Here is a 25,868-nt window from a genome sequence, read left to right as displayed (position 1 = left end):
ACAGCTATTATGCTATACTCGGACAGCAGCGGAGATCCATCCATTGTTTGCTACCCGCATCACAGCCGTACAATCCTGAGTCAAGGTCACACTGAGCCACAAAGGAGGAGTGAAAGATCAACTCACCTAACAGTATGACCGTTAAGTGTTTTTTCTATCATTTTCTTTTTACTTTTTCTATTTATATATTTTCTTTTTCACTTTTGTTTTTAATTCTTATTACAAGTGCGGGAGACTCTTTTCTCCCGTACTTAAAATATGGATATTGATGACAATGGGGTTGTCTCGGAAGAAGGCGAAGGTTCAATAAACGAAGAACGTTTAGAAACCGAGTCTGAATCCGAGATGCCGCCATCTCCCCCTCCGATACCATCTCCCCCTCCGATACCATCTCCCTCTCCGATGCCTCCATCTCCCTCTGAGATATTGCCACCTCGTCGAAAAGTTTATCAAGACGATGGCCCGGGGGGTCCGTGGGTGGTATACTTCCGGCCCAAATCACCCAAATCAAAGCCTCTCAGAGTCCTGAATATTGCCCGGGACCTGACAAAACATTACTCGGCAGTAAAATCTACAAGTTACGCGTTGTTGTGTCCGACCTGAAGCAAGCAAACGGGATTGCTACCAGCGAGTCGTTCACGAAGGAGTACCGCGTGTACGTCCCGTCTCATGTGGTGGAGATCGACGGTGTGGTCCGTGACGAAAGTCTGACGATCGAAAATCTGATGAAGGACGGGGTAGGCCGTTTCAAAAACCCCGACCTTCAGCCAGTGAAAATTTTGGAGTGCAAGCAATTGCACTCCAAATCGATCGATGGTAAATTTTACCAATCGGACTTGTTTCGCGTGACTTTTGCCGGATCTGCACTTCCAAATTATTTGGTAGTGAGTGGAGTTCGTCTACCTGGTCGGCTGTATGTACCACGAGTAATGCACTGTACAAGCTGCAAACAGCTAGGGCATACGGCAACCTATTGTTGCAACAAGCTGCGATGCGGCAAATGTGGAGAGACCCATCAGGCCGATCTCTGCAGAAGAACAGCGGAAAAGTGTTGCTACTGCGTACATACAGCGTGCGGAGAAATTGAAGCGATCCGTGAAAGAACGTTCTAAACGTTCTTACGCGGAAATCCTAAAAAGAACAACTCCATCGCACCCTGAGAACCCGTTTGCACTCTTGTCAGTTGAAGAGAATACCTCTGACGACCCAGGCGAAGGACCTTCCTATACGCAGGTTGAAGGAAGCAGGAAAAGACAAAATCTGGCTTCTCCAAAGCTTCCTCGTAAAGGCCTCAGAATGTCCTCTTCGTTACAAAATGATCAAACAAAAACGAAAAGTGCTGACTCAAAACCGAAGCAAACGCCTCCTGGTTTAAAAAAACTGAGAGATGATAAGGAGTACCCAGCACTTCCTGGGGCATCATAAAACCCGAATGACCCCAAATCACAACCAGGAAATCAAACAAACGCTGGATTATTGACGTTTTCTGTTATCGTGGACTGGATATTAAAAGCCTTCAATATTATTAATTTTCTAAAAAGCCTCCTAACTGCTCTACTGCCAACAGTAAGGACATTTTTAAAACAGTTGACTGAACAATGGCCCCCCCTTGCAGCGATTGTATCTTTTGATGGATAATTTACCAATGAAAATCGAAGATACGATCACTGTGCTTCAGTGGAATTGCAGAAGTATCATCCCAAAACTTAATTCTTTCAAACACTTAATACATACTCGTAATTGCGATGTATTCTCCTTGAGTGAAACTTGGCCGACTTCCAGCATCAACCTCGACTTCCATAATTTCAACATAATCCGCCTGGATCGAGAAGACTCTTATGGAGGGGTACTTTTAGGGATCAAAAAGTGCTATTCATTTTATCGTATTAACCTCCCCTCGACACCGGGAATTGAAGTTGTTGCTTGTCAAATTAATATTAAAGGCAAAGATCTATGTATAGCTTTCATCTATATTCCTCCCAGAGTCTCGATAGGGCATCGTCGGCTTGCAGACATCATAGAACTTCTTCCATCACCGCGGTTGGTTTTAGGGGACTTTAACTCGCACGGTACAGGATGGGGCTGCTTATATGATGATAACCGTTCTTCATTAATCCAAGATCTGTGTGACAACTTCAATTTGACAATTCTAAACACGGGAGAAATGACACGGAACCCTGGACCGCCAGCACAACCAAGTGCGCTGGATTTATCCCTTTGCTCGACTTCGCTACAGTTAGATTGCAAGTGGAAGGTAATATGTGATCCTCACGGTAGCGATCACTTGCCGATCATAGTTTCTATCACCAACCATGTAAGACCACCGGAAACAATCAGTGTTTCGTACGATTTCACACGAAACATTGATTGGAAAAGTTATGCGAGCTCGATATCTGAGAAACTAGAAACATCACAGGAGCTTCCTCCGGAGGAAGAGTATACATTTTTGGCTAACTTGATTCTTGACACCGCAATTCAAGCTCAGACGAAACGAGTACCCAGCGCTAGTATGCGTTCTCCCAACCCATGGTGGGACAAAGAGTGCTCATAGCTGAAAACGAAAAAAGCTTCAGCCTTCATCTCCTTTAGAAGGAACGGAACCCCAGATAATTATCGGAAATACGCGGCGTTAGAATTTCAAATGAAATTTCTGATTAAAGCTAAGAAACGCGGTTACTGGTGAAGGTTTGTTGACGGATTAACGAGAGAAACAGCAATGAACACTCTTTGGAATACGGCCCGTCGCATGCGCAATCGAAATCACGCGAACGAAAGCGAAGAATATTCTAACCGCTGGATATTCGATTTCGCTAAAAAAGTATGTCCTGATTCTGTTCCGGAACAGAAGATATCCCGCGCCGCGACTTCGAATACAAACGAAACACCGTTTTCGATGGTAGAGTTCTCACTTGCGCTCTTGTCGTGTAACAATAGAGCCCCGGGGTTAGACAGAATAAAATTCAACTTGTTGAAAAATCTGCCTGACTCTGCCAAAAGGCGCTTGTTGAATCTATTCCACAAGTTGCTCGAGGGTAATATTGTTCCACACGAATGGAGAGAAGTGAGAGTTATCACCATTCAAAAACCTGGGAAACCAGCCTCCGATCACAATTCGTATCGACCGATTGCTATGCTTTCCTGTATTCGAAAATTGTTGGAGAAAATGATTCTCTTCCGTCTAGACAATTGGGTCGAGACTAATGGATTGCTTTCAGGTACACAATTTGGATTCCGCAGGGGCAAAGGAACGAACGATTGTCTAGCGTTGCTCTCAACAGAAATTCAAATGGCATTTGCTCGTAAAGAACAAATGGCATCAGTTTTAACGTTCTATCTGAGAAGTTGCATCAGCATGGTCTTTCACCAGTTTTGAACAACTTTTTATATAATCTATTGTCTGAGAAACACATGTATTTCGCACATGGTGATTTGTCGACAAAACGATTCAGCTACATGGGCCTTCCTCAGGGCTCATGCTTAAGCCCCCTTTTATACAATTTTTACGTAAACAATATTGATGAATGTACCAACACATCATGCACGCTAAGACAACTTGCCGATGACAGCGTTGTGTCTATTATAGGACCCAAAGCTGCCGATCTCCAAGGACCATTACAAGATACCATCGACAACTTGTCAACATGGGCTCTTCAAATGGGTATCGAGTTCTCTACGGAGAAAACTGAGCTGGTCGTATTTTCAAGGAAGCGAGAACCAGCACAACTACAGCTTCAACTAAGGGGTGAAACCATAGCTCAGGCCAGGCGCGTATACAGGGGGGGTTTTAGGGGTTCAAACCCCCCCCCGAAACAAAAAATTATAACCCATGGGAAACATTGTGATATAAATTGTACATGTGTTGATTTATCACCATGTTCTAAAACCCCCCCCGAAAATTTTCTCTGCCTACGCGCCTGGCTCAGGCCTTCACATTTAAATATCTCGGGGTCTGGTTCGACTCCAAAAGTACCTGGGGATGTCACATTAGGTATCTGAAACGAAAATGCCTACAGAGAATCATTTTCCTTCGTACAAAAACCGGAACTTGGTGGGGCTCTCACCCAGGAGACCTGATCAGGTTGTACAAAACGACGATATTGTCAGTAATGGAATATGGATGTTTCTGTTTTCGCTCCGCTGCGAATATTCATTTCATTAAACTGGAAAGAATTCAGTATCGTTGTTTACGTATTGCCTTGGGTTGCATGCAATCAACTCATACGATGAGTCTCGAAGTGCTGACGGGCGTCTTACCGTTGAAAAACAGATTCTGGGATCTCTCATATCGACTGCTAATCCGATGGGACATCTTGAATCCGATGGTGATAGAAAAGTTGGGAAAGCTTGTCGAGCTTAATTCACAGACCCGTTTTATGTCCTCGTATTTTGACTACATGGCTCAGAATATAAATCCTTCTTCGTTTGTTCCCAATCGTGTTCATTTTGTGGATACTTCTAATTCTACTGTGTTTTTCGACACATCCATGAAAAACGAAATTCGTGGATTCCCTGATCCTGTACGCCCTCAAGAGATCCCAAAAATTTTTAATAATAAATTTAAAGAAGTCGACTGTAATAAAATGTTTTACACTGACGGATCATATCTCGACGGGTCCACTGGCTTCGGTATATTCAATGTAAATTTCACCGCTTCCTACAAACTCAGTGATCCAGCTTCAGTTTACGTCGCAGAACTAGCTGCAATTCAGTATACCCTTGAGATCATTGACACTCTGCCCACAGATCACTACTTCATTGTATCGGACAGTCTCAGTTCCATTGAGGCTCTCCGTTCAGTGAAGCCTGGAAAGCACTCACCGTATTTCCTGGGGAAAATACGGGAACAGTTGAGTGCTTTATCTGCAAAATCATACCAGATTACCTTGGCTTGAGTCCCCTCACATTGTTCCATACGGGGCAATGAGAGGGCGGACTCGTTAGCCAAGGTGGGCGCACTAGAAGGTGATATCTATGAAAGACCAATCTGCTTCAATGAATTTTTCAGTTGCTGTCGTCAGAAAACTCTAGCCAACTGGCAAAATACATGGAATAGTGGAACTCTGGGACGATGGTTACACTCAATAATCCCACAGGTATCGACGAAACCTTGGTTCCGGGGGTTGGACGTGAGCCGTGACTTTATTCGTGTAATGTCAAGGCTCATGTCTAATCATTATATATTCAGCGCGCATCTCTGTCGTGTGGGGCTCGCCGAGAGTGGTGTCTGCGTTTGCGGTGAGGGTTATCATGACATCGAGCATGTTGTTTGGATTTGTGTCGAGTATTGTGATGCCAGGTCCCAACTCATAGGTTCTCTTCGTGCCCGCGGTATACCACCCTTCGTACCAGTCCGCGACGTCTTGGCAACTCGAAATCTTCCTTATATTACTCTCATCTATAACTTCTTATAAACTATCAATGCCCAAATTTAGTGCTCTCCCTATCTCTCTCGCACTCTTCTTTACGCTGCTGACAGTATGACCTGTGTAAACGATGCTTCGGAGCATGCACCTGCCTTGAACTGACTGAGCTGCTGAAAACTACCCAAAAACGCCACATCAACGTCAGAGCACACCAACAAAGCATCCCAGCCAAGGATAATCTTTCTCGTTACAATCTGAAGAACTAGTTCTTTTGAAAGAATGAACGAGCTATAGTTCTGTTTTCGAGAACGGTAGTTCCTCAGTTCAAAGTAGAGGGATCTTTTTTTTTGTTTTTTGAGGTCGCTCAACCTTTTTTCAAGAACGGTACTAATAAGAAAGTTTCGTCACGGAACCTCAGTTCTTCTTCGAGGGACCTTTTTTCCTCGCTCAAGCTTACAAAAGTAAGTTCTCGATTAGTCTTTGAACAAACAAGCCAACTATGAATAGAACGAACGAACGGCTCTGGAGAACTAGTTCTCCCAACAGAACTCTGCATCACTGAACGGTTCTTTGAAATGAACTGTTTTGCCCATCTCTAGTAATGATGCCTTTCTCATACTACTCATTACATCATAAATATAATCGTGAAATTCGCAAAAACAACTGTTTATTGAATAGAAATAAGATAATTTGTTCAGATATAATCTCACAATCTCTATAAAACCTGTTTACCCTGTAGTTCCGGAACCGAAAGTAGTATCCACAACAAATTAAGGAATTTCGTATGAAGCTGTAAGACTTTTCTTTTGAACCTATAAGTTTGTGAAAATCGATTTGGCCATCTCCAAGAAAAGTAAGTGCGTTTTTTTGTTTCGATTATAGAGGTTTTAACCTTGAGGTCATTCGCCTCTTCGGATCAGAAAAACTTTCTGACCCTATGTGCGGGGTTGGGAATCGAACCCAGGCGGGCTGCGTGAAAGGCATGGACTTACTCATCACACTATACCCGTCCCCGAGTAAGTGAGTTGTATTTGCATTTTTTTGATCACTATTTCCAATTCTTCCGAAACCGGATTAAGATAAACGGAATAGCCGAAGTTGGTTTGTTTGCTACCAACAAATATGACCTACAAATTAGAACAGTTTTGAACGTAGTTAAACCTATACTTACTATCTCATGCTCTATTTCGATTAAACCAATTAAACGAAATCTAACAAATGAAATGAACCTGCGTTTCTGTTACTTCTGCATATGTAAGTCAAGCTCAACAGCATAAAACATGTAATAGGATTATTATTTTTATTATTATTATCATTATTATTATTATTATTATTACTATTATTATTATTATTATTATTATTATTATTATTATTATTATTATTATTATTGACATCACTACACAACGTGTACGAAATAGAACAAAGCACACCTTGTTCGTTTTGTGTTTTCTTCTTCTTTCGGTGTTGTACATATTGTCAATCTGTATGGCGATTTGAAAATTTTGACACTCATCGCCCTGTAACTGCGAAACCGGAAGTCGGATCAGGATGAAATTTCACAGTAGGTTTAAAGACAGTATGAACTTAAATTCAAGTCTAGATTTGTGAAAATCGGTTCAAGCATCGCAGAGAAATCGAAGTGAATTTAGTTTTAGGAGTTTTTCTTCTCCTCTTTCGGTGCTCTCGGAACAGGAAAAGAGGGGCCCAGTAGTGCCGAATTAAGTTTTCATGCCGACTAACTAATAAGCTCTGCAAACTAGAAGAATTTATCAGACAGTTTTATGGGATTTGTACCTGTTTTTAACCATCGTTCGTGGAAAAATATTAATAAAATTGGTAATTTTACACTTATCACGCTTTAGTTCCGAAACCGGAAGTCGGATCCTGATAAAATGTTCCACAAATTTTTAGGATATTATAAGACCTTTCATTTGAATCTTAGTTTGCAAAAATCGGTTGAGTTGTTCCAGAGATAATTGAGTGTAAACTTTTTCTCAAATTTTCACATATTACCATATAACTCCGGAACCGGAAGTCACATTCAAATGAAATTCAATTGCAAGCTATGGGACCATAATACCTTTAATTTGAATTTTAATTTGTGAAAATCGGTTCAGTCATCTCTGAAAAAAGTGAGTGCATATTTTTTTCACTTTTTTGATACATATCATCCTATATCTTCGGAACCGGAAGTCAGTCGGAATGAAATTCAATATCAGGCTATGGGACTATGAGACCATTCATTTGAATCTTTGTTTGTGAAAATCGGTTCAGCCATCTCTGAGAAAAGTGAGTGCATATTTTTGTTACATACACACACACACACAGACATTTGCTCAGTTCGTCGAGCTCAGTCGAATGGTATATGACATTCGGCCCTGCGGGCCTCGGTTAAAAAGTCGATTTTCACAGTGATTGCATAGCCTTTCTATATGAGAAAGGCAAAAAAGAATTTTATCGTGAATACGACTTACTTTACTATGGGGCGTCTTTTCAGAATTTACCATGTACAAGAATGGGCAGAACTTTATCGCAAATATCTCTTGATGTACTTAACCCAACAGCATAATTTTTTCTACAAGCTATCGGGAATATTATCAGGAATTTGCGATTGAATTTTCAACAGTGTGAGATATTCAAAAATAACTCAAAATGCAAGTTTTCTAAAACTTTTGGAAATAATGAGAAAAACTCATCACGCTTGCTTGCCTCTTTCGCACCCGGACGACGGTTTTGAGGTAGTCAGGCACATATCAGTTTCGATTATTCACTGGACGAGTATGAAAGATAAACTTTGATCGAAAATCATCCATTTCTTCTAGTGCTAGTGATTTTAGTTCTTGAATTTAGGTCCAGTCCCTAATTTTAGATTTCTTCGATTCAGTTCTTTTTGGAACAATTAACATATTCCCAAAGAACTATGTGAAATTTTGCTTTACTGTACTACGGTCCTTTTGTCAACCAGTTGTAGTTTGCAGTTGTTGTAAGAACTTTCTGCTAAAATGTATAGCACCGACTCAGTTTAAGTGCATCGTTTCAAATTTTTGTAGTGAAGAAGGGGGAAAGTTGGCACCACTAATACAAGTGATCAACTAATTGATATTCGAAAGTTATTAGCGTTTCAGTTATATTCGTATTCACGACATCCAGTTATTTCTGTGACATTACACACCCATACCTTTTTCTTCTGGTGATCTAAAACGATTTAACATTCGGGTTGAAAAGTCCTATTGCGTATGCAAATGCAATGACGACCCAGTCATGAGGGCAGCCATTGAAAATTTGCGAAATCAATTTGAATAAGAGAAACCGTTATTCCGATACTGTAAACTTAGGAACGTATTCGTATTCAACAGAAAAGAAGATAAACAAAGTTACGACCATTCGAAAACTTCACAGAGAATTCCAGAAAACTACGTCGTCGAGACGAAGTTCGACGGGTCATCTAGTAATATATATATATAATAGGACCTAACACACTTCCCTGAGGCACACCAAGTGAACTACCGAGGGAACTAGACACTACATCGTTAAAAACAGTCTTTTGAGATCTACCACATAAATAGTTCTCAAACCATTCCTGTGCTACTCTCCCGATGCCAAAACGCCGTAATGTCTGCAACAATAAAGGTCTTGAAATTGTTTCATATGCTCTCTTCAGATCCTAGAACAAAGCGAAAACACGCTCTTTGGCTTCGATTTTCTCCTTAAATTTTGCCATTACTAGGTTCAAAGCGGTTTCACAAGAGTGACCCTTACGATATCCCGATTGTTCCGGTATTAGCAAACTGTTGGAGTTCAAATAGTTGATCAGCTGATATTTAACAACAAGTTCCAGAATTTTTCCCAACGTGTGCAACATGTTAATGGGACGGTACTCAACGGTACTCGACGAACTGTGTGTTTTTTGTGTAAGGTGAAATACATTTACGCACAGAGTGTGGGACTCTCAGGACTACCACTGTTTAATTGGAACTACCCACTAAAACACCTTGGATCTTCAACTCTACCTCCCCGAAACTACCGTAAAGTATTACTTCGGGGTGGAAGGCTATCGGTGCTCAAAGCACCCTTTCGGACTTATGCATCGTCATGGACGTATGTGTCGTTCTCTCCTACTTTTGAGCCATTTATCTCTCGATTTTGAGCCACTCGTTTCGCTACAGGGGATCAACCAGGAGGATGTCGAGGTCGGTCCGGCAATTCCGGTTGGATCTTAGTTTCCGGTTCGCTGGCGCCTCGACGATACAGGACTGGTTTACGTCACGAACTACTCGGTTAATCCCCGACGATGGATCTAGCCTACACCGACGGAAAAGTTCCTTGACGATGGAAGTTTCCCCAGGACCGACGCTCCCGAAATCCGTGAACGGTTCGAACGGCAGCGCCTGAGTCAGTCCAGTGATTCCGGTTGGAGGATGACTTCCAGTTCACTGGCGCCCCGACGATCCATACCGGAGTTACGTCGTCATCTACTCATCTAATTCCCGCCGAAGGATCTAGACTACGCCGACGGAGAGCTCCCCGACAAAAGAATTTCTCCCGACACCGAATCTCTTGTTTTGCCAGCCGGGACACTTGAATGAGTGCTGAGTGATCCTGTGATTCCGGTTGGAGCGTGGCTTCCGGTTCATTGGCGCTCCGATGGCTCAACTTCGATGCTGTGACTCCTCGACTAGTCCCCGGCAAAGGATCTAGCTACCACCGACAGAGAGTTCTCCAGCGGAGGAAGTTTCTTCCGACGCCAACCATTCATGTTACGCCACCGGGACACTCGAAGGAGCGCCGTGGTCGATCCGGTGATTCCGATTAGAGCATAGCTTCCGGTTCACTGGCGCCTCGACAACTCGACTTAGGTGCTTTGGCTTTACTCGGCTAGTCCCCGACGAAGGATCTAGCCTACACCGGCGAAGAATTTCCCGGCAATGGAAGTTCACCCGTAACCGTCGCTTCCGATATCCGTGAACGGATCGATCGGCAGGATGTCTATGTCGATCCAATGATTCCGGTTGAAGGATGGCTTCTGGTTCACTGGCGCCCCGACGATCCATACCTGAGCTACATCGCAATCCACTCGTCTAATCCCCGGCGAAGGATTAAGACTACGCTTTTTTGCTGATCCCTCTCTAGCGGCCGTCGATTGCGGCTGCCTATTGTTCTGCGCTCCAATGCCGCTGCAAGATTCCCGCGATCTGGGAGCTCGCGGTCGACACTGCGTTCTAGTTCTCCTCGCTGTGGCACATCCTCTGGATTAGGTTCTCTGGTGTAGTTTCTCTGCCACATACATCCAGTAGACCAGGCTGCGTTGGCAGTTCTACGGGCGTTCCTGTCCATCCGCGTATCGTAGCATTTCGCGTCTTTCTTGATGAGCAGTCCAATAGGCATCCTGCACGTCACCAGGCTGCGTCTCCAGATACCATGCGGTACGCAATTTTGCGTTGCGTTCAACCCGGAGTGCCGACGCCCATACCGGGCTGCCGTACCTGAGGGTCGAAACTGCCACTCCTACCAGTAACCTGCGTTTGCTAGACGCACTAATAAGCTCTGCAAACTAGAAGAATTTATCAGACAGTTTTATGGGATTTGTACCTGTTTTTAACCATCGTTCGTGGAAAAATATTAATAAAATTGGTAATTTTCCACTTATCACGCTTTAGTTCCGAAACCGGAAGTCGGATCCTGATAAAATGTTCCACAAATTTTTAGGATATTATAAGACCTTTCATTTGAATCTTAGTTTGCAAAAATCGGTTGAGTTGTTCCAGAGATAATTGAGTGTAAACTTTTTCTCAAATTTTCACATATTACCATATAACTCCGGAACCGGAAGTCACATTCAAATGAAATTCAATTGCAAGCTATGGGACCATAATACCTTTAATTTGAATTTTAATTTGTGAAAATCGGTTCAGTCATCTCTGAAAAAAGTGAGTGCATATTTTTTTCACTTTTTTGATACATATCATCCTATATCTTCGGAACCGGAAGTCAGTCGGAATGAAATTCAATATCAGGCTATGGGACTATGAGACCATTCATTTGAATCTTTGTTTGTGAAAATCGGTTCAGCCATCTCTGAGAAAAGTGAGTGCATATTTTTGTTACATACACACACACAGACATTTGCTCAGTTCGTCGAGCTCAGTCGAATGGTATATGACATTCGGCCCTGCGGGCCTCGGTTAAAAAGTCGATTTTCACAGTGATTGCATAGCCTTTCTATATGAGAAAGGCAAAAAAGAATTTTATCGTGAATACGACTTACTTTACTATGGGGCGTCTTTTCAGAATTTACCATGTACAAGAATGGGCAGAACTTTATCGCAAATATCTCTTGATGTACTTAACCCAACAGCATAATTTTTTCTACAAGCTATCGGGAATATTATCAGGAATTTGCGATTGAATTTTCAACAGTGTGAGATATTCAAAAATAACTCAAAATGCAAGTTTTCTAAAACTTTTGGAAATAATGAGAAAAACTCATCACGCTTGCTTGCCTCTTTCGCACCCGGACGACGGTTTTGAGGTAGTCAGGCACATATCAGTTTCGATTATTCACTGGACGAGTATGAAAGATAAACTTTGATCGAAAATCATCCATTTCTTCTAGAGCTAGTGATTTTAGTTCTTGAATTTAGGTCCAGTCCCTAATTTTAGATTTCTTCGATTCAGTTCTTTTTGGAACAATTAACATATTCCCAAAGAACTATGTGAAATTTTGCTTTACTGTACTACGGTCCTTTTGTCAACCAGTTGTAGTTTGCAGTTGTTGTAAGAACTTTCTGCTAAAATGTATAGCACCGACTCAGTTTAAGTGCATCGTTTCAAATTTTTGTAGTGAAGAAGGGGGAAAGTTGGCACCACTAATACAAGTGATCAACTAATTGATATTCGAAAGTTATTAGCGTTTCAGTTATATTCGTATTCACGACATCCAGTTATTTCTGTGACATTACACACCCATACCTTTTTCTTCTGGTGATCTAAAACGATTTAACATTCGGGTTGAAAAGTCCTATTGCGTATGCAAATGCAATGACGACCCAGTCATGAGGGCAGCCATTGAAAATTTGCGAAATCAATTTGAATAAGAGAAACCGTTATTCCGATACTGTAAACTTAGGAACGTATTCGTATTCAACAGAAAAGAAGATAAACAAAGTTACGACCATTCGAAAACTTCACAGAGAATTCCAGAAAACTACGTCGTCGAGACGAAGTTCGACGGGTCATCTAGTAATATATATATATAATAGGACCTAACACACTTCCCTGAGGCACACCAAGTGAACTACCGAGGGAACTAGACACTACATCGTTAAAAACAGTCTTTTGAGATCTACCACATAAATAGTTCTCAAACCATTCCTGTGCTACTCTCCCGATGCCAAAACGCCGTAATGTCTGCAACAATAAAGGTCTTGAAATTGTTTCATATGCTCTCTTCAGATCCTAGAACAAAGCGAAAACACGCTCTTTGGCTTCGATTTTCTCCTTAAATTTTGCCATTACTAGGTTCAAAGCGGTTTCACAAGAGTGACCCTTACGATATCCCGATTGTTCCGGTATTAGCAAACTGTTGGAGTTCAAATAGTTGATCAGCTGATATTTAACAACAAGTTCCAGAATTTTTCACAACGTGTGCAACATGTTAATGGGACGGTACTCAACGGTACTCGACGAACTGTGTGTTTTTTGTGTAAGGTGAAATACATTTACGCACAGAGTGTGGGACTCTCAGGACTACCACTGTTTAATTGGAACTACCCACTAAAACACCTTGGATCTTCAACTCTACCTCCCCGAAACTACCGTAAAGTATTACTTCGGGGTGGAAGGCTATCGGTGCTCAAAGCACCCTTCCGGACTTATGCATCGTCATGGACGTATGTGTCGTTCTCTCCTACTTTTGAGCCATTTATCTCTCGATTTTGAGCCACTCGTTTCGCTACAGGGGATCAACCAGGAGGATGTCGAGGTCGGTCCGGCAATTCCGGTTGGATCTTAGTTTCCGGTTCGCTGGCGCCTCGACGATACAGGACTGGTTTACGTCACGAACTACTCGGCTAATCCCCGACGATGGATCTAGCCTACACCGACGGAAAAGTTCCTTGACGATGGAAGTTTCCCCAGGACCGACGCTCCCGAAATCCGTGAACGGTTCGAACGGCAGCGCCTGAGTCAGTCCAGTGATTCCGGTTGGAGGATGACTTCCAGTTCACTGGCGCCCCGACGATCCATACCGGAGTTACGTCGTCATCTACTCATCTAATTCCCGCCGAAGGATCTAGACTACGCCGACGGAGAGCTCCCCGACAAAAGAATTTCTCCCGACACCGAATCTCTTGTTTTGCCAGCCGGGACACTTGAATGAGTGCTGAGTGATCCTGTGATTCCGGTTGGAGCGTGGCTTCCGGTTCATTGGCGCCCCGATGGCTCAACTTCGATGCTGTGACTCCTCGACTAGTCCCCGGCAAAGGATCTAGCTACCACCGACAGAGAGTTCTCCAGCGGAGGAAGTTTCTTCCGACGCCAACCATTCATGTTACGCCACCGGGACACTCGAAGGAGCGCCGTGGTCGATCCGGTGATTCCGATTAGAGCATAGCTTCCGGTTCACTGGCGCCTCGACAACTCGACTTAGGTGCTTTGGCTTTACTCGGCTAGTCCCCGACGAAGGATCTAGCCTACACCGGCGAAGAATTTCCCGGCAATGGAAGTTCACCCGTAACCGTCGCTTCCGATATCCGTGAACGGATCGATCGGCAGGATGTCTATGTCGATCCAATGATTCCGGTTGAAGGATGGCTTCTGGTTCACTGGCGCCCCGACGATCCATACCTGAGCTACATCGCAATCCACTCGTCTAATCCCCGGCGAAGGATTAAGACTACGCTTTTTTGCTGATCCCTCTCTAGCGGCCGTCGATTGCGGCTGCCTATTGTTCTGCGCTCCAATGCCGCTGCAAGATTCCCGCGATCTGGGAGCTCGCGGTCGACACTGCGTTCTAGTTCTCCTCGCTGTGGCACATCCTCTGGATTAGGTTCTCTGGTGTAGTTTCTCTGCCACATACATCCAGTAGACCAGGCTGCGTTGGCAGTTCTACGGGCGTTCCTGTCCATCCGCGTATCGTAGCATTTCGCGTCTTTCTTGATGAGCAGTCCAATAGGCATCCTGCACGTCACCAGGCTGCGTCTCCAGATACCATGCGGTACGCAATTTTGCGTTGCGTTCAACCCGGAGTGCCGACGCCCATACCGGGCTGCCGTACCTGAGGGTCGAAACTGCCACTCCTGCCAGTAACCTGCGTTTGCTAGACGCACCGGCGAGCTATTTATTAGCCATCATTCGCGAGAACACCGCTACCGCCATTTAAGCACGTTTACAGACATATTCCACGTACTTGCCGAAACTGAGCTTGTCGTCAAGCATCACTCCCAATTGCTTCAATAATCTCTTAGAGGGGATTATGTAATCACCAGCATGTGCCGACGCCTCTTGTTCTGATTTTCTGTCGTTTACCACCATCATTGCGTTAGTTGTAGTTTCCTGCTACGCAACCAGTCTTCCACTATGCTGATCGAGTGTGATGCGCTCAGTTCGACCTCTTCGATGGATTCTCCGTAGACTGCTAGCGTGGTGTCGTCCGCGAACCCGACTTTCTTGACGCCCGTGGGGAGCCTCAACTTCAGTACGCCATCGTACATTATATTCCACAGGAGCAGGCTCAGGATGGATCCCTGTGGTACTCCGGCCGTGATAGTAATGCTGCGTAAGCCTTCCTCGGTCTCGTAGAGCAACACCCGGTTCTGAAAGGAGCTTTCCAGAATCTTGTACAGCCCTTCTGGTACTTCCAGTCGAAGAAGGGAGTCAGTGATATCCGCCCAACAAGCACTATTGAACGCGTTTTTGACGTCAAGCGTTTCTACGCGAAGTAACGAAGTCCACGTCACTTGGGTTAAATAGCGACCTTCGCGGTGGCTACCACCGATTTTATGGCATCCGCCGTAGACCTGCCTTTGAGGAATCTGTACTGTTCGTTAGACAGTCAACCGCTTCCTCTATGAACGGGGCTAGCCTGTTCAGGATGATTCTGTCCATGAGCTTCCCTGTGGTGTCGATCAGGCAGATTGGTCTATATGCCGACGGGTCCCCAGGAGGTTTTCCAGGTTTCAGTAACAGTACCAATCTCTGCGTTTTCCAACTATCCGGGAACGTGTACTCGTCCAGACATCTCTGCATGACCTCCCTGAACATGTTCGGTTTTGAGATAATAGCAACCTTTAGAGCCGCGTCTGGGATGCTATCTGAACCGGGGGCTTTCTTAGTGTCGAGCGATCTTGCCGCTGACAACAAATCTTCGTTCGTCACTCTGCCAACATCGTTTGTTGGTAGTGGTGCTGGCGGCCACGGGGACGTGTCGTGGTGAGGGAAGAGGACTCTTATAATATCCTTCAACATCGCCGAACTACGTTCAGGGGGAGCCAGTACCCCTCTCGTTTTGGCGATAATCATCCTGTAATCATCCGCGTATATGTTGGAGTTGGCATACTGACATAGATTATAAGAACAGGCTTTTTTGCTTATTCGAATAGACTTGTTCAGAGCAAGCTTGGCCGCTTTGAACGCTTCTTTCCTGACTGCTTTTATCTCCGGTGATCTAGCTCTTTGCATCCTTCTCCTGGCTCTTAAGCAGGTCGCTCGAAGGTCTGCAATTTGTTCGTTTCACCAGTAGACCGGTCGTCTGTTATTCTACGATCGTGCCTTACTCAGCATTGTCGCGCTGCACGCCCGTGTCAGGACGGCTACCAAATCTTCCCCATCTAAGTACGCTGTGTGGTTCTCCAGTGCAAGAACGTGTCACGGTCGAAAACGACAACCTTCCACGCTCGGATTCCGGGGGCATTTCCCCTACTACTGTACCTTGCTAGGCTACCTATCGTGTAGCGTATGGCTAGGTGGTCGCTAAGTGTATTAGGGTGGGACAAGGTTGTATGGGAAAAAGATGAAAAAGGTTATTTTCTCGCTCCACTAAACTTCCTGTTCCTTTGGGTGCCATAAGCGCCATGCAAAATTTTAACTCGATTGGAGAAACTATATTTTTGCGCCCGAGTTTTAAAGTTTGTATGGGATTTAGTATGGAGAAATTCACTTTTTACAAAAAAAAAATCGACTGGAGATCAGAAGAAAACTTTAGAAGACCGCAAAACAACCCGACGTTTGTAGAAAAAGTTATTGAAGGAAAACCGGCACAAGGTCCAAACAATGGCTCATTACTTAATATATCTAGCACCAATGCTGCTAGTGATAGTAATATGATGTGACTTCCTTTTAATGTGCTATAACGGTTGATCCTAGTTGTTTGATATCTTCACGATACTTACTCAGCAGAGAATGAAGATTATTGTTAAGTGACAAACTTTTCTGTAAAGACACAAAAAAGTCATGTAAATTATGTTTTTGTTAGCATAAAATAGTACCGTTTATATCTCCTAACCCAAGTAGCAAATTTAACTTATTGAACTTTCAAGATATTTTACAATTGATTTAGAAATGTTATTTATGTTAGATATGTTCAGAAAGATTTTTACATATTTTAAAATTGGTTGTGCAACTTATCACTGTTAAGTTTCACAATACTACCGAAAAAATCACTGTAGAACAACTTTAAGTACATCTAAAACAATTGTGCAGTAAATCACCAACTTGTTTATGTTTCACTAAAGTTCTGCAAAAAAATTCACATCGTCATGTGAAACGGAAGTTTGTGCAACATATCAAAAACTTTCCAAACGGCTGTCATAATTGTAGCGGACACAATATACATCGAAATTGCTTTAAATCTCTTGTGGAAGAAAAATTAGTGAAATGATTGATGCTCTCCGCAAGGAAAAAATGATTAGCCGAATTGATAACCTCGCTGTAAAAAATATGTTTCTGCTGAGTCCGCATAGTTTTGGCTGCCTCATGAATTTTTAGCTCAGTGTGTGCAGTTTTCTTCAGTTTTAGAAAAAACAATGATATAAAATTCAAAACTTGCAAAAAAGTTGTGCAAGATTTATCTGTTTGAATTGAACGCAAAACTTGCAGACATGACATTATTATCATAAAAGTTGCAGGAATACAGCATTACATACGCAATGAAAACAAAAATCAATCAGATAAATTGTATTCGGTTCTCATCTCGTGAAAAAATAAGCAGACCTGACATCACTTTTCAAAGATGTTGAACGAAAAGTTAATGTCATCATAGTTACTCCCATAGTTATATATTACCGCTTGTGCAACTTGTTTTTGCAACTCCAGCACACGGACTTACCAAAATAATACCTACAGTGCGTATCACAAAAGTCGGGCCCTCTAAGACAAATGACTATACTGTATTGTAGTTTAATTCAACTAGAAGATTGAAACTGATAAAAAACAAAACGTGGAGCATTTCTTTACGAAATATTTAACATGTTTCCTGTTATTTAGATAATATATGTCATTACGTTGGGTGAACCATTTTCTTTTCAACTCACTGTTACCATCGATGCCATATTGGAAAGTATTCAAGCAAATTTCATTTCGAGATTTTTCAGGTTTATTACACATTAGTTTGATCAAAATCGTCTGAAAATTTTAAGAATGTTCGAATACACGTATTTTAAACACCATTCCGATGATTCTCATTGAAAATAATAGACTGTTATTTTCACAGTAATTGGTGCACAATTATTGAAAACGCATTAATTCAAAGGCGCTTGAAAATTTCGGCCGTACGAATACATGTTTCACCATAAAAATGCAGTTCGTTGTCGATTTTTCAATTACATAAACGCAAAAGATCAATTCTACAATATGTAGCATTATAATTTTTCATGTGCAGATTATTTTACAAGATCCATGTTTGTGTTAACAGCAGTTGTATTGAAAATCAAATGTGAAACTTATTCATTAGAAATTAAGTTTGCATGTTTTGCCTTTCTCATATAGAAAGGTTATGCAATCACTGTGAAAACCGACTTTTGAACCGAGGCCCGGAGGGCCGAGTGTCATATACCATTCGACTCAGTTCGTCGAGTACGCAAAATGTCTGTGTGTGTATGTGTGTGTGTGTGTGTGTGTGTATGTGTGTGTGTATGTGCGTATGTGTGTATGTAACATTTTTTTGCACTAACTTTTCTCGGAGATGGCTGAACCGATTTTCACAAACTTAGATTCAAATGAAAGGTCTTGTGATCCCATACAAAATTCCTGAATATTATTTGGATCCGACTTCCGGTTCCGGAATTATGGGGTAAAATGTGCAAAAAATTGTGAAAATAAGTGCACTAACTTTTCTCAGAGATGGCTGAATCGATTTTCACAAACTTAGATTCAAATGAAAGGTCTTGAGGTCCCATACAAAATTCCAGAATATTATTTGGATCCGACTTCCGGTTCGAGAGTTATGGGGTAAAATGTGCAAAAATAAGAAAATCTGTATTTTAACTTTTCTCATAGATGGCGTGACCGATTTTCACAAACTTAGGTTCAAATGAAAGGTCCTGTGGTCCCATGCGTTATTCCTGAATTTCATGCGGATCCGACTTCCGGATCCGGAAATATAGGGTAAAGTGTGTTAAAAATTGTACACCAACACTGAAAATGGGGAAAAACCTTAAAAAATGTTCTAAATCGACCTCAAATCTTTTCCAATTTGATGGTTTTTATCAGAAGACGGTCAAGCAAACCGATTTCGGTTATTCTTTTAAGAATCGAAGAAAATTTTTTTTTTGCCTTTCTCATATAGAAAGGTTATGCAATCACTGTGAAAACCGACGATTGAACCGAGGCCCGGAGGGCCGAGTGTCATATACCATTCGACTCAGTTCGTCGAGTATGCAAAATGTCTGTGTGTGTGCGTATGTGTGTATGTAACGTTTTTTGCACTAACTTTATGGGGTAAAATGTGCAAAAAAATGAAAATATGTGTTCTAACTTTTCTCATAGATGGCGCGGCCGATTTTCACCAGCTTAGGTTCAAATGAAAGGTCCTGTGGTCCCATACGTAATTCCTGAATTTCATCCGGATCCGACTTCCGGATCCGGAAATATAGGGTAAAGTGTGTTAAACATTTTATACCATCACTGAAAAGAGCGAAAAACCGTAAAAAGTTTTCTAAATCGACCTCAAATCTTTTCCAATTGATAGTTTTCATCAGTAGACGATCAAACAAATCTTTTTCGATTATTCTTTTAAGAATCGAAGAAAAATAATTTTGAAGAATACCACAGTATTATATATGATAGTTTGATTGATATGAGAAAGGCATCATTACACCACTAGGTGGATTAAAACAGGTTTTTGTAAGCGTCATTCCATTTCTTGTTTACATTACGTAGTAGTTCTCACGAGTTTCACAATTGTTTTTTCACTGATTTTAATACTGCCTTTGTGATGGGATCGAGGGATGGGATCAGTTTCACAATCGTTGTGAATAAATGTTCGTAATAACGGATGAACTTGAAGATATGTTGCACAACACAAAAATATTGCGCTTTTTCCATAACACAACAGTTATCAGAATAGATATATAAACTAACTTGATAAATTGCACAATCGGTCGAAAAATACAGGACAGCAACTTAACATGCTACTTGGGAAACTGTAAGAGAGAGTTTATATCTTCGGCAAAGTTTTTAGATTTGAGTTTATCTAAAATATTGTAGAAAATTCCAAAAACAAGTTAGACATTTTTGTGTCTTTACAGTGAGTTATGGAACCTGGCTTGTCACTTTAAAAAATTCTCATAATAAGCTTAGAAACTTTTGTAAAGACATCAAAGAACTCAAATCCACCGTTATTAAATAATAAAAGAAAGCAAAATCATATTACCATCACTAGCAGCAGTGGTGCTAGATTTATTAAGGAATGAGCCATTGTTTGGACCTTGTGCCGGTTTTCTTTTAATAACTTTTTCTACAAACGTCGGATTGTTTTGCAGTCTTCTAAAGTTTTCTTCCTCGTTAAATTTCCTACTAAAATAACGCATGCATTGATTTTTAGAGTTCATAGGTTGATTTCTAGACGATTTTTTTGTAAAAAGTAAATCTCTTCATACTAAACCCAAACAAACCTTAAACCTCGGGCGCGAAAATATAGTTTCTCCGATAGAGCTAAAATTTTGCATGGTGCTTATGGGACCCAAAAGGAACAGGAAAAGTTTGGTGGAGCTGAAATCAATGTTTTGTCCCACCCTAATAGGTATAGCCATCTTCCACTTTCCAGTTTAAGTCTCCGGCCAGACCAGGACTGCAACAAGTCACGTTGATAAACGACTCAACTCCGTTCCGCTGGAAGATAATTTTGGCGCAGCCGTTCCCCAGTACCACATCTAGCTTGGCGATGGCCTCTAGCCGCGCATGTCCTCTCTGATTAGTGTGGCGGCTACCCCATGCGTTGGACGTCTCCTGCTATCACGACTGGTCGACGTCCACCCCTTCTTGCTATTTAATGGCCGTAATTAGCTCTTCGGCGCTCGCGTTCTCGTTCAGCCGTTTACACTGAAGTGTCACGTTGTTTTGTAAGGCTTGGTTTAGCGGATGGAGATCTTCTCAAACCCTTTCTCGCAAAGGGGTTTACCTCCTCTCCGTCCTTTTAGTTGTTTGTTTGATTAACAGTTAATTCCATTTTTGTTCCTACGAGTAGAGGGTTTATTCAGTACCCTCTCGCACGGATTCCCCCGACCGAGCAGGATTAGACTTGGGAACAGCCCTATATTGATGGGGGCCCACCTGACTTCGCTAGTGTTTTGAAATTTTTCCAGCCCTCAAACCATTAATTCCTCAGCACGGGACGCATGACACCTTGAATAAGGGCTTGATATTAGGACAGATGGAGTAGGAATTTAAAGGTTGAGCATCGGGCTTGTGCACTTTGAGCGGCACACGGTCGCTATAGCAGAGCTTATTTGCGGAAATTTGCAGCTTTTTATAGAAGTTTAACAGAGCCCACTGTCAAACCCCACCACATCCTAGACGAGCACTAAAACTGGCACTGGCCTGGGGAAGGGTCATCAAGCCCTTGGACGTGGCCCCTGTTGTTTCCTCCCTGAAGGTCTGAAATGAGTAAGACGCACCCTTATAACAAACAAACCATCAGGCGGGTTTAAGCTGGTATAGCGAAATTCTTTATTATATGGCTATTCTTGCTGGAAGGCACCGGGTCCTCAAAATCCATTTTGGTCTTCACAACAGCAATTATAGGAAAGCTATCTGATAATCATATTCGTATGTATTGTAAGTCTTCTCGCATACACTGGTAGTACCTTGAACTTGGTTTCACACATACATATATACATACATATACATATACAGTAATTTTTTTTCTCTAATTGATTTTTCGCACGGAATGTTTAAAAAGTTCATTATCGGGCCTGATGTAAAATGAATTTGTAGTCATCTAGGCTATTTTTGATTGTGTTGGTAATTTTTGACCCTAAATTAGGAAGCGGCAGACCAGAAGCAAGTAGATATCATAATAAAACATGGGCTCGATTTTGTATTACGTTGGAGGATGAGAAGTAGACATAATTCTGTATTTAGTTTTTGCATATTACATAATAATAATAATTTAATACATATTTTAAATCTGTATCATGCTTGAAATCCGCATGGACGTATACAAATCAGTACATTACAGATAATTCAGTATGAATGGCAACTCTGTTAGTAAATGAAAAAAAACAAACACAGTCGAGATGACAGACTGGATGTTTTTGATTAAAATAATTAAAGATTTGGGTGTCCTGTCTGTTAGTCTGTGGTTTCATCTTAGACTCGTCAGTGCAGAGCAGTTCAAATTGTACTGCTTAGTGCAAACGTACGGTTAGTACGGTTCACGTGGACAATTTCATCCAATAACACCTAGTAGTTCCAAGCGTACATGTGATTCTTGTTACAATTAAATGTTGTCGATTGTAGAATACGTTGTCGTTTTCATTTTCACAATACCCTATTTCTTTCTTACTCTAACTCCATGGCTCTAAACGGAACTAGGATTAATAAAATACTCGATATATTTTTCAAAGGTAAAGGACAGAACGGATAATGCCCACTGATCTGTGGAAGAAATAAAATATACTTATGAAATCTCCCATGATCGTAGTATGTATGTGTGCATAGATTGCTATATGTATTATCTCTATATTTATATTTGGAGTGGAATCATGTCCTCTTTGTTATCTTTGGGCAGGGCCGCCGAGAGGAGGGGGAATTCCCCTGGGCTCGGACTTTTCGAGGGGGCCGTAAATACGAAGATTTAGAAGTGTTTGTTATTCTTCATAACAACGAAATAAACAATTATCCAAATTTGTGTATCGTCGATCTACGAATTTTGCTGGAACAGTCATATCGATACATGCACTAACAGCACACTAAGTCAAAGCCGAAGAGAAAAGACGCATCTGATTGGCCTTATCGGTTGATTGCGGATAGTCGCGTTTTGGTGTGGGATGAAATACAAGGAGGGTTTATTCTCATGTATAGAGGCCCGTAATAATGCAACAGCGTGGACAGAATCGTCCAAGATTTACACACTTAGTAGTTTGATTGCATGTTAAATGTAGCCTCTCTTAGATTGCGTTGTAGAATGCTTGGCATTTTCTCTGGCATTCGTTGCTTTCACTCAGCTCCACACTAGTGCTCCACTCACTCAGCAATCATCGTTCATATCCATTTGTGCTAATGCACAAAAATACAGAAAAATAAATCGACAAAGATAGAAACGAAGTTAGTGTTAGTAGACCAATCATTTCGATATCTATATAATTAAAGTAATGATCGTATGTACCGCTTCAGACATAGAAGGTTATATAGGAAAGCAGGGCTAATACTGAAGCGGATACAATACGAAATTTTCCGATGCTTCACTAACGAAGACATTAAAATCACAGAAGCAGTTGGTAGGATGACAAAATACCGATACGATACGACAAAATACCGATACGATTACGACCAAATGAATGACTGGTTACCGGATGAAGCACATTTCCTGCCTAAATGATAAATTCTCTGGCGAACTTGCAATAGAAGATACTCGTATCTTCCATTGCAAATTGGTAACCGTAAAGGAATTTATTGCTTGGGTTACATGCTGGAGGGAACCTATCAGTGATAGGCCGGTTTTTTCTTTCGTTAATAGTGTTCATTTTGGCCCCATAGAGTAGTTCGTTCGAAGGAGCCTAGTAAGCCTCACCCTCGGCAGGAGTAGACCATAAAGTAAGAAAAAAACAAAAAGTTATTTTAATGTGTTTAGATAATCTTTTTCAAATTAGCAAAATTATGTTGCTCGGCAAAAAATAATTACCAGCAAAAAAGGTATTGAATTTATAATAACAGAGTCTTATATGCTAAATACAACTAAACTACTTCACATCAAAACTAAACTGTATCACTCGCTTTTTATAACAAATAACTATTTGCATTTCTATTCTAGAAGTTGTAACCCCAAGTGTATTGGATATTTGCATGCCGTTTTCTATACATCGTGAAATTGAAATGAAAAACTCTTGGCTATGTTCATCAGGGGCAAAGGCTCTATTGGAATCGTTCTGTGATCATGAAGAAGTTTTACTTAATCAACTTCTTCAAAGCGAGAATCTGGATCCGTCTTGGATAAAAACATTGATTCCAATTGCTGCAGGAGCAGCGAATACGGTTCGGCCACAATCTTGTGGATTAGTCGATGCAATAGATATTCGCAATTACGTTTTCTTCAAAAAAGTACCGGGTGGTAAGCGCCACGAGAGTCAGATAGTGGGTGGTGTCGTTTTTTCCAAAAATGTTGTACATAGACAAATGTTGTCTCGTGTAGATAAGCCCAAGATTTTGTTGCTGCAATGTGCAATAGCTTATCAACGAATAGAAGGAAAGTTTGTCAGTTTCGACTCTTTGATGCTACAGGAAAGAGAATATCTCAAGAATAAGGTTGTTAAAATCTTGAGCTTTGGGCCTAACATACTCCTGGTACATAGAAACGTAGCGGGTATTGCTCAAGATATGCTACGTAATAATGGAGTTACAGTTGTCTTCGATGTTAAACTTTGCGTAATGGAGAGAATTGCTCGTAGCTTGGAATGCGACATAATGACTTCAATTGATTCTAACGTAGGTCCACCTAAATTAGGTACTTGTGATAGTTTCTACATACGAACATTCTACGACGAACAAGGTTTGGATAACACATATTTTTATTTATTACTTTTTATCAAGCATTTTTAATTTTTAGGTTTCTCGAAAACGTTAATGTACTTGGAGAAAATAAACAATCCTCGGGGATGTTGCGTGTTGTTGCGAGGAGGTTCGCGAGACGAACTAATAAAAATTAAAAAAGTAATATCACTGTTGCTATTTGCCCGATATAACTGGCGGTTGGAATTATCATACTTGTGTGACGTGTATGCTCGCCCTCCATCCCCTCGATCTAGCATTTTTGAATCTAAGGAAACAAGCCCCTCCGAAGAATTCAAGAAAAACGATGAAAACAAAATGAGCATACTATACAGTACAACTGAAAAGAAACCAGAAGATGCAACGAAAAAAATAAGTGTCAACATCGAAAATGTTAGGGATTTTACCGATCCACTGCGAGCACTTGATCTTTCGCCCAGTATTTATGATTCGGGAGGATCGTTCCAGTTGGCAGTAGAGACTGCTTTCGATAATCGCTTTAAAACGGCTCTTTTTAATACTGTATTGTCGATAAGTCCGTTTATGTCATTTCCATTGCCCTATCTAGAAACTGAAAATGGCAGGAAGTGTGCTTTACGCAGTCGGTTTCCAGTAGAACTTTTTCATTCCAAACAATGGAGTGAACGGATATACGACAAACAAGTATTCACAAATTCAAGCTTGGTAAGATCGAAAAACGCCAATGAATTGCTGATGCCGCACGAGTTTACCATTTACAAAATTACTTCATCAATAGACAGCAAGGATGTTCAAGCAATGTTAGCAAATTATAGATCTTATGGTGGACGATATGCTAAACAAGCTATCAGTGAGTATAAAAGTTGACTTACTCAGTTGGAATATCTTGTTGAAAATTACCAAATGATATCGAAACACTTTTGGTAACAGGTTTTATTCGAATTCAATTCGTCAAGTTACTAAATACTAACATAGTACATTATCGATATATTGATCATTTCATGCGTTATATTAATACTGCCCTACTGATGATACAATGTACACCGTCCTACTTGACATTAACATATACCCTATATTAATGTGTTTACACGCAGCGTGTAACATGTAATCTACACAAAGTTCATCGTAGCGCATCAATCGCGTCGACCTAAAAAAGCTTTACATTATGTATCGCTAGAGAAACAGAGCGAAGGAAAATCAAACAAGGCATTTTCGAGCCGACGTCTCCCCGATAGGATGTAAAAGAGTGTTAAACATTTTTTTGTTTCGATCATAGAGCCTTTAAACTTAAGATCATTTACCTCTTAGGGCCAGAAAAACTCTGGC

The 25,868-nt window shown here is 41.4% G+C and overlaps 1 protein-coding gene across 3 annotated transcripts in view; it reads left to right on the top strand.

Moving 5' to 3' along the window:
- Positions 1-25,868, top strand: part of LOC131436393 (putative 1-phosphatidylinositol 3-phosphate 5-kinase) — a 366,150-nt gene that overhangs the window by 73,756 nt on the left and 266,526 nt on the right. For all 3 annotated transcript variants that reach the window (XR_009230619.1, XM_058605096.1, XM_058605097.1), the window contains exons 4-5: positions 23,830-24,564; positions 24,622-25,392. Coding sequence is in view for 2 of the 3 variants with exons in the window: in XM_058605096.1 (XP_058461079.1) it covers positions 23,830-24,564; positions 24,622-25,392 (1,506 nt within the window). In the remaining variant the exon portion in view is untranslated. The remainder of the gene's footprint in view (positions 1-23,829; positions 24,565-24,621; positions 25,393-25,868) is intronic.

This window comes from Malaya genurostris, chromosome 3 (assembly GCF_030247185.1).
Source record: "Malaya genurostris strain Urasoe2022 chromosome 3, Malgen_1.1, whole genome shotgun sequence".
NCBI classification, from domain to species: domain Eukaryota; kingdom Metazoa; phylum Arthropoda; class Insecta; order Diptera; family Culicidae; genus Malaya; species Malaya genurostris.
The sequence above is the reverse complement of the archived record's forward strand: the minus strand, read 5'-3'. Positions and strand labels throughout refer to the sequence as shown.